Genomic DNA, 9,629 nt, shown 5'->3' with positions numbered 1-9,629 from the left:
AGATTTTTCATCATTAGTGTATAGGAATGCCAGAGATTTCTGTGCATTAATTTTGTATCCTGCTACTTTACCAAATTCATTGATTAGCTCTAGTAGTTTTCTGGTAGCATCTTTAGGATTCTCTATGTATAGTATCATGTCATCTGCAAACAGTGAGAGCTTTACTTCTTTTCCAATTTGGATTCCTTTTATTTCCTTTTCTTCTCTGACTGCTGTGGCTAAAACTTCCAAAACTAAGTTGAATAAGAGTGGTGAGAGTGGGCAGCCTTGTCTTGTTCCTGATCTTAGTGGAAATGGTTTCAGTTTTTCACCATTGAGGACAATGTTGGCTGTGGGTTTGTCATATATGGCCTTTATTATGTTGAGGAAAGTTCCCTCTATGCCTACTTTCTGCAGGGTTTTTATCATAAATGGGTGTTGAATTTTGTCGGAAGCTTTCTCTGCATCTATTGAGATGATCATATGGTTTTTCTTCTTCAGTCTGTTAATATGGTGTATCACATTGATTGATTTGCATATATTGAAGAATCCTTGCATTCCTGGAATAAACCCCACTTGATCATGGTGTATGATCCTTTTAATGTGCTGTTGGATTCTGTTTGCTAGTATTTTGTTGAGGATTTTTGCATCTATGTTCATCAGTGATATTGGCCTGTAGTTTTCTTTCTTTGTGACATCCTTGCCTGGTTTTAATATCAAGGTGATGGTGGCCTCGTAGAATGAGTTTGGGAGTGCTCCTCCCTCTGCTATATTTTGGAAGAGTTTGAGAAGGATAGGTGTTAGCTCTTCTCTAAATGTTTGATAGAATTCGCCTGTGAAGCCATCTGGTCCTGGGCTTTTGTTTGTTGGAAGATTTTTAATCACAGTTTCAATTTCAGTGCTTGTGATTGGTCTATTCATATTTTCTATTTCTTCCTGATTCAGTCTTGGCAGGTTGTGCATTTCTAAGAATTTGTCCATTTCTTCCAGGTTGTCCATTTTATTGGCATAGAGTTGCTTATAGTAATCTCTCATGATCTTTTGTATTTCTGCAGTGTCAGTTGTGACGTTTCCTTTTTCATTTCTAATTCTGTTGATTTGAGTCTTCTCCCTTTTTTTCTTGATGAGTCTGGCTAATGGTCTATCAATTTTGTTTATCTTCTCAAAGAAGCAGCTTCTAGTTTTATTGATCTTTGCTATCGTTTCCTTCGTTTCTTTTTCATCTATTTCTGCTCTGATCTTTATGATTTCTTTCCTTCTGCTAACTTTGGGGGTTTTTTGTTCTTCTTTCTCTAATTGCTTTAGGTGCAGGGTCAGGTTGTTTACTCGAGATGTTTCCTGTTTCTTTTTTTTATTTTTTATTTTATTTATTTATTTATTTTTTTTGTGGTACACGGGCCTTTCACTGTTGTGGCCTCTCCCGTTGCGGAGCACAGGCTCCAGATGCGCAGGCTCAGCGGCCATGGCTCACGGGCCCAGCCGCTCCGCGGCATGTGGGATCTTCCCAGACCGGGGCACGAACCCGCGTCCCCTGCATCGGCAGGCGGACTCTTAACCACTGCGCCACCAGGGAAGCCCGTTTCCTGTTTCTTAAGGTGGGATTGTATTGCTATAAACTTCCCCCTTAGAACTGCTTTTGCTGCGTCCCATAGGTTTTGGGTCGTCGTGTCTCCATTGTCATTTGTTTCTAGGTATTTTTTTATTTCCTCTTTGATTCCTTCAGTGATCACTTCGTTATTGAGTAGTGTATTGTTTAGCCTCCATGTGTTTGTATTTTTTACAGATCTTTTCCTGTAATTGATGTCTAGTCTCATAGCATTGTGGTCAGAAAAGATACTTGATACAATTTCAATTTTCTTAAATTTACCAAGGCTTGATTTGTGAACCAAGATATGATCTATCCTGGAGAATGTTCCATGAGCACTTGAGAAAAATGTGTATTCTGTTGTTTTTGGATGGAATGTCCTATAAATATCAATTAAGTCCATCTTGTTTAATGTATCATTTAAAGCTTGTATTTCCTTATTTATTTTCATTTTGGATGATCTGTCCATTGGTGAAAGTGGGGTGTTAAAGTCCCCTACTGTGATTGTGTTACTGTCAATTTCCCCTTTTATGGCTGTTAGTATTTGCGTTATGTATTGAGGTGCTCCTATGTTGGGTGCATAAATATTTACAATTGTTATATCTTCTTCTTGGATCGATCCCTTTATCATTATGTAGTGTCCTTCTTTGTCTCTTGTAATAGTCTTTATTTTAAAGTCTATTTTGTCTGATATAAGAATTGCTACTCCAGCTTTCGTTTGATTTCCATTTGCATGGAATATCTTTTTCTATCCCCTTACTTTCAATCTGTATGTGTCTCTAGGTCTGAAGTGGGTCTCTTGTAGACAGCATATATATGGGTCTTGTTTTTGTATCCATTCAGCCAATCTGTGTCTTTTGGTGGGAGCATTTAGTCCATTTACATTTAAGGTAATTATTGATATGTATGTTCCTATTCCCATTTTCTTAATTGTTTTGGGTTCGTTATTGTAGGTCTTTTCCTTCTGTTGTGTCTCTTGCCTAGAGAAGTTCCTTTAGCATTTGTTGTAAAGCTCGTTTGGTGGTGCTGAACTCTCTCAGCTTTTGCTTGTCTGTAAAGGTTTTAATTTCTCCATCAAATCTGAATGAGATCCTTGCTGGGTAGAGTAGTCTTGGTTGCAGGTTTTTCTCCTTCATCACTTTAATTATGTCCTGCCACTCCCTTCTGGCTTGTAGAGTTTCTGCTGAGAGATCAGCTGTTAACCTGATGGGGATTCCCTTGTGTGTTATTTGTTGTTTTTCCCTTGCTGCTTTTAATATGATTTCTTTGTGTTTAATTTTTGACAGTTTGATTAATATGTGTCTTGGCGTATTTCTCCTTGGATTTATTCTGTATGGGACTCTCTGTGCCTCCTGGACTTGATTAACTATTTCCTTTCCCATATTAGGGAAGTTTTCAACTATAATCTCTTCAAATATTTTCTCAGTCCCTTTCTTTTTCTCTTCTTCTTCTGGAACCCCTATAATTCGAATGTTGGTGCGTTTAATGTTGTCCCAGAGGTCTCTGAAACTGTCCTCTGTTCTTTTCATTCTTTTTTCTTTAGTTTGCTCTGCATCAGTCATTTCCACTATTTTATCTTCCACATCACTTATCCATTCTTCTGCCTCAGTTATCCTGCTATTGATCCCATCTAGAGTATTTTTCATTTCATTTATTGTGTTTTTAATCAATGCTTGATTCTTCTTTAGTTCTTCTAGGTCCTTGTTAACTTTTTCTTGCATTTTGTCTATTCTATTTCCAAGATTTTGGATCTTGGAAATAGAATCTTGGATCATCTTTACTATCATTATTCTGAATTCTTTTTCAGGTAGACTGCCTATTTCCTCTTCATTTGTTAGGTCTGGTGGGTTTTTATCTTGCTCCTTCTCCTGCTGTGTGTTTTTCTGTCTTCTCATTTTGCTTATGTTACTGTGTTTGGGGTCTCCTTTTTGCAGGCTGCAGGTTCGTAGTTCCCGTTGTTTTTGGTGTCTGTCCCCAGTGGCTAAGGTTGGTTCAGTGGGTTGTGTAGGCTTCCTATTGGAGGGGACTAGTGCTTGTGTTCTGGTGGATGAGGCTGGATCTTGTCTTTCTGGTGGACAGGTCCACGTCTGGTGGTGTATTTTGGGGTGTCTTTGGACTTTTTATGATTTTAGGCAGCCTGTCTGCTAATGGGTGGCATTGTGTTCCTGTCTTGCTAGTTGTTTGGCATAGGGTGTCCAGCACTGTAGCTTGCTGGTCGTTGAGTGGAGCTGGGTGCTGGTGTTGAGATGGAGTTCTCTGGAAGATTTTTGCCGTTTGATATTATGTGGAGCTGGGAGGTCTCTTGTGGACCCGTGTCCTGAAGTTGGCTCTCCCACCTCAGAGGCACAGCACTGACTCCTGGCTCCTCAATTTGGGATGATTCGTTGTCTATTCATGTATTCCACAGATGCAGGGTACATCAAGTTGATTGTGGAGCTTTAATCCGCTGCTTCTGAGGCCGCTGGGAGAGTTTTCCCTTTCTCTTCTTTGTTCTCACAGCTCCCGGGTCTCAGCTTTGGATTTGGCCCCACCTCTCTGTGTAGGTCACCGGAGGGCGTCTGTTCTGGCCCATTATTAACAAGAGGTAATTTTTGTTTATGAAATGTTAGGAATTACTCCATGGTTTAGAGGTGGGCATAGTGGTAATATACCTCAAACTTTCGGGGATCCCCTCTGAAATCTTCTGTTTTCCTTTTCTAATTATGGGTATCCTGTAACTGATTTAACTCCTTTTGGGCTAGACCCTGTTTCTGTCTTTAGCCTGTTCCACCTACACATACTTGGGCTTACATGAAGTTTTGTTCTGTTCTACATTTACCTCTTTTTAAGTCACGTATTTGTATCTCCTGTATTTGGTGAATATGTCTATATTCATGCTTCCCATTCTTTTCATGATTGTATAGACTCATCACCTTCTCCCTCAAACTTCATCTTTCTAGACCAGGAGTTTTCACTTGGGAGGGGAGGGATATAGAAGAGAAGGGAAGAAATTTATCAGAAACATTTGGAGAATTCTTCCAAATACAGCAGGTCTGCTCACCCCTCCCCTGAGTATACCAAAACCTTGGCTGGGGAAATGAGTATTTTTTGAGAATTTCCACATTTCATTCCAATGGTCAACTCCCTCTACCCTTTTGAAATGAAGGAGTTCACACTCCTTCATCATGGACAAAGGTGATGGATGGACAGGGTGCAAAGGTGAATTTCTTGGGTCATCACTGTGTTGAACTGAAGACCCTGATCTTTTTGTTCTTCGTGAGGCACTTCCTTCATTTTGTGATAGCTCATGTTTGATATTCAGATGGAATAAAGTTTCCATTCATTGTGGAACTGACAGTGTTTGGGGATTGCAATGAAACCTTGCAATCATAAAATTTAAATTGGTACTTAACTAGGCTGGCGACATCAGACCTGCACTGATGCAGATCCACCTAATCCAGTAGCTTCTTCAGTGACTGAAGGCAACCAGAGATGGAAAGGGCCAACAGCAGCTCCTTGGAGAGCTTTATTCTGATGGGTGTATCCGACCATCCCCAGCTGGAGATAATCTTTTTTGTAGTCATCCTCTTCTCCTACTTGCTGACCCTGGTTGGGAACTCAACCATGATCCTGCTTTCCAGCCTGGATGCCCGACTCCACACACCCATGTACTTCTTCCTCAGCAACCTCTCCTCCCTGGATCTTGCTTTTACTACTAGCTCAGTCCCCCAAATGCTGATCATCTTGTGGGGATCAGACAAGACCATCAGCTATGGTGGCTGTGTGACCCAACTCAATGTTTTCCTCTGGCTAGGGGCTACTGAGTGCATCCTGCTGGTGGTGATGGCATTTGACTGCTATGTCACGGTGTGCTGGCCCCTGTGCTACACCACCATCATGAACTCCCGGCTCTGCTGGCTGCTGGCTGCCATTGCCTGGTTGGGCGGCTTGGGCAACTCTGTGGTCCAGTCAACATTCACTCTGCAGCTCCCTTTGTGAGGGCACCAGAGGGTGGACAGCTTCCTGTGTGAGGTGCCCGCCATGATCAAACTAGCCCGTGGAGACACAAGTCTCAATGAGGCTGTGCTCAACGGTGTCTGCGCCTTCTTCACCACTGTCCCATTAAGCATCATCCTGATCTCCTACTGCTACATAACTCAGGCAGTGCTGAAGATCCACTCGGCCAAGGGACAGAGAAAGACCTTTAACACATGCCTCTCTTATCTGGTGGTGGTGCTCCTCTTTTATGGCTCAGCTATCTATGGGTATCTGCTTCCACCTAAGACCAGCAACCAGGACAAATTCATTTCCCTCTTCTACTCTGTGGTCACACCCATGCTGAACCCTCTCATTATACTCTGAGGAACAAGGAGGTGAAGGGGGCACTGAGGAGGCTGCTGGGGAAGTCAGCTGAAGGAAGGGAAAACTCTATCATATACCACCTCTTCATCTCTACAAGCTTGTTCTCATTCTCTCTGGCCAGGTGAACATGACGAGTACTGACCACAGTACAAGCATGTTCTTGACAGCACTAAGCTGTTGGAACATGATTAATGTTATTTCTAATATTCTACACTTCTTTACCAAATATCCTACTGTGGACCACAGATAACAGGGCAGATGTGTCATCAATGGCTCAGAGGTTGTTGACTTAGTACAGACTTAGCTCACTGTCACTGCAGTTTATTACGTGTAATAAATATTTATTACGTGTAATAAATATTTATTACGTGTAATAAATATTACATATGTATTATTGTATTTCTAGAGAATTCTGTACTTTTCTAAAGAAAGCATCTCCACTTGACAGTATCTTATATAATTCCATAAAATCAAGCCAGGTTTTATTAGCCCCAGTTGAAAACCCAAGAATTCATCTTTGCACCCTATCCATCCATCATCTTTGTCCATCTCTCTTTGTCTTTTCTTAATATTTCAGTCTATCTACTCACACTTCCCAGCCATATGCCCCTCTGTCATCTTGTTTAACCTCTCCTTTATGTCTACATTCCATTTTCCCTTTTGCCTTATCCAATGTTGAATGAGAAATGGTAGGAAGGAGATTGGTTCAAGATGACGGAGTAGAAGGACATGCTCTCACTCCCTCTTGCGAGAGCACCAGAATCACAACTAACTGCTGAACAATCATCAACAGGAAGACACTGGAACTCACCAAAAAAGATACCCCATATCCAAAGACAAAGGAGAAGCCACAATGAGACAGTAGGAGGGGCACAATCACAATAAAATCAAATCCCATAACTGCTGGGTGGGTGACTCAACAACTGGAGACACTTATACCACAGAAGTCCACCCACTGGAGTGAAGATTCTGAGCCCCATGTCAGGCTTCCAACCTGGGGGTCCGGCAACAGGAGAAGGAATTCCCAGAGGATCAGACTTTGAAGGCGAGCGAGATTTGACTGTAGGACTTTGACAGGACTGGGGGAAACAGAGACTCCACTCTTGGAGGGCATACACAAAGTAGTGTGTGCATCGGGTCCCAGGGGAAGGAGCAGTGACCCCCATAGGAGACTGAACTAGACCTACTTGCTAGTGTTGGAGGGTGTCCAGAGGCAGGGGGTGGCTGTGTCTCACCATGTGGACAAGGACACTGGCAGCAGAAATTCTGGGAAGTACTCCTTGGCATGAGACCTCCCAGAGTCTGACATTAGCCCCACCAAATAGCCCGGGTAGGCTCCAGGGTTGGGTCGCCTCAGGCCGAACAACCAACAGGGAGGGAACCCAGCCCTACCCATCAGCAGACAAGCGGATTAAAGTTTTACTGAGCTCTGTCCACCAGAGCAACAGCCAGTTCTACCCACCACCAGTGGCTCCCATCAGGAAAGTTGCATAAGCCTCTTAGATAACCTAATCCACTAGAGGGCAGACAGCAGAAGCAAGAAGAACTACAATCCTGCAGCCTGTGGAACAAAAACCACATTCACAGAAAGACACACAAGATGAAAAGGCAGAGGGCTATGTACCAGATGAAGGAACAAGATAAAACCCCAGAAAAACAACTAAATGAAGTGGAGATAGGCAACCTTCCAGAAAAAGAATTCAGAATAATGATAGTGAAGATGATCCAGGACCTCAAAAAAGAAAGGAGGCAAAGATTGAGAAGATGCAAGAAATATTTAACAAAGACCTAGAAGAATTAAAGAACAAACAAACAGAGATGAACAATACAATAATTGAAATGAAAACTACCCTAGAAGGAATCAATAGTAGAATAACTGAGGCAGAAGAAAGAACAAGTGACCTGGAAGAAAGAATGGTGGAATTCACTGCTACGGAACAGAATAAAGAAAAAAGAAATAAAAACAGCCTAAGAGACCTCTGGGACAACATTAAACGCAACAACACTCGCATTATAGGGGTCCCAGAATGAGAAGACAGAGAGAAAGGACCTGAGAAAATATTTGAAGAGATTATAGTAGAAAACTTTCCTAACATGGGAAAGGAAATAGCCATGCAAGTCCAGGAAGCACAGAGATTCCCATACAGGATAAACCAAAGGAAACACACTGAGACATATAGTAATCAAGTTGGCAAAAATTAAAGACACAGAAAAATTACTGAAAGCAGCAAGGGAAAAATGACAAATAATATACAAGGGAACTCCCATAAGGTTAAGAGCTGATTTCTCAGCAGAAACTCTACAAGCCAGAAGGCAGTGGCATGACATATTTAAAGTGATGAAAGGGAAGAACCTACAACCAAGATTACTCTACCCGGCAAGGATCTCATTCAGATTCGATGGAGAAATCAAAAGTGTTACAGACAACCAAAAGCTAAGAGAATTCAGCACCACCAAACCAGCTCTAAAACAAATTCTAAAGGAACTTCTCTAAGTGGGAAACACAAGAGAAGAAAAGGGCCTACAAAAACAAACCCAGAACAATTAAGAAAGTGGTAATAGGAACATGCATATTGATAATTACATTAAACGTGAATGGATTGAATCCTCCAACCAAAAGACACAGGCTTGCTGAATGGATACAAAAACAAGACCCATATATATGCTGTCTACAAGAGACCCACTTCAGACCTAGGGACACATACAGACTGAAAGTGAGGGGATGGAAAAAGATATTCCATGCAAATGGAAATCAAAAGAAAGATGGAGTAGCCATACTCATATCAGATAAAATAGACTTTAAAATACAGAATGCTACAAGAGACAAGGAAGGACACTACATAATGATCAAAGGATCAATCCAAGAAGAAGATATAACAATTATAAATATATATGCACCCAACATAGGAACACCTCAATACATAAGGCAACTGCTAACAGCTATAAAAGAGGAAATCGACAGTAACACAATAATAGTGGGGGACTTTAACACCTCACTTACACCAATGGACAGATCATCCAAACAGAAAATTAATAAGGAAACACAAGCTTTAAATGACACGATAGACCAGATAGATTTAATTGATATTTATAGGACATTCCATCCAAAAACAGCAGATTACACTTTCTTTTCACATGTGCACAGAACATTCTCCAGGATAGATCACATCTTGGGTCACAAATCAAGCCTCAGTAAATTTAAGAAAATTGAAATCATATTAAGCACCTTTTCTGACCACAACATTATGATATTAGAAATCAATTACAGGAAAAAAAAAGTAAAAAACACAAACACATGGAGGCTAAACAATATTTTACTAAATAACCAAGAGATCACTGTAGAAATCAAAGAGGAAATCAAAAAATACCTAGAGACAAATGACAATGAAAACACGATGATCCAAAACCTATGGGATGCAGCAAAAGCAATTCTAAGAGGGAAGTTTATAGCAGTACAATCCTACCTCAAGAAACAACAAATGTCTCAAATAAACAATCTAACGTTACACCTAAAGGAACTAGAGAAAGAAGAACAAACAAAACCCAAAGTTAGTAGAAGGAAAGAAATCATAAAGATCAGAGCAGAAATAAATGAAATAGAAACAAAGAAAACAATAGGAAAGATAAATAAAACTAAAAGCTGGTTCTTTGAGAAGATAAACAAACTTGATAAACCATTAACCAGACTCATCAAGAAAAAAAGGGAGAAGACTCAAATCATTAA

At 40.8% G+C, this 9,629-nt stretch overlaps 1 protein-coding gene across 1 annotated transcript; it reads left to right on the top strand.

The window, feature by feature from the left end:
• The first annotated feature begins 5,035 nt into the window (after positions 1 to 5,035).
• LOC132476978 (olfactory receptor 2C1) lies at positions 5,036 to 6,030 on the top strand. Its single transcript, XM_060079231.1, is given in 2 exon segments — positions 5,036 to 5,891; positions 5,894 to 6,030. Coding segments are annotated over 2 exon segments (993 nt in total).
• The last annotated feature ends 3,599 nt before the right edge of the window (positions 6,031 to 9,629 follow it).

This window comes from Mesoplodon densirostris, chromosome 16 (genome assembly GCF_025265405.1).
Source record: "Mesoplodon densirostris isolate mMesDen1 chromosome 16, mMesDen1 primary haplotype, whole genome shotgun sequence".
Lineage (NCBI taxonomy): Eukaryota > Metazoa > Chordata > Mammalia > Artiodactyla > Ziphiidae > Mesoplodon > Mesoplodon densirostris.
This window is presented reverse-complemented; position numbering and strand designations above follow the sequence as displayed.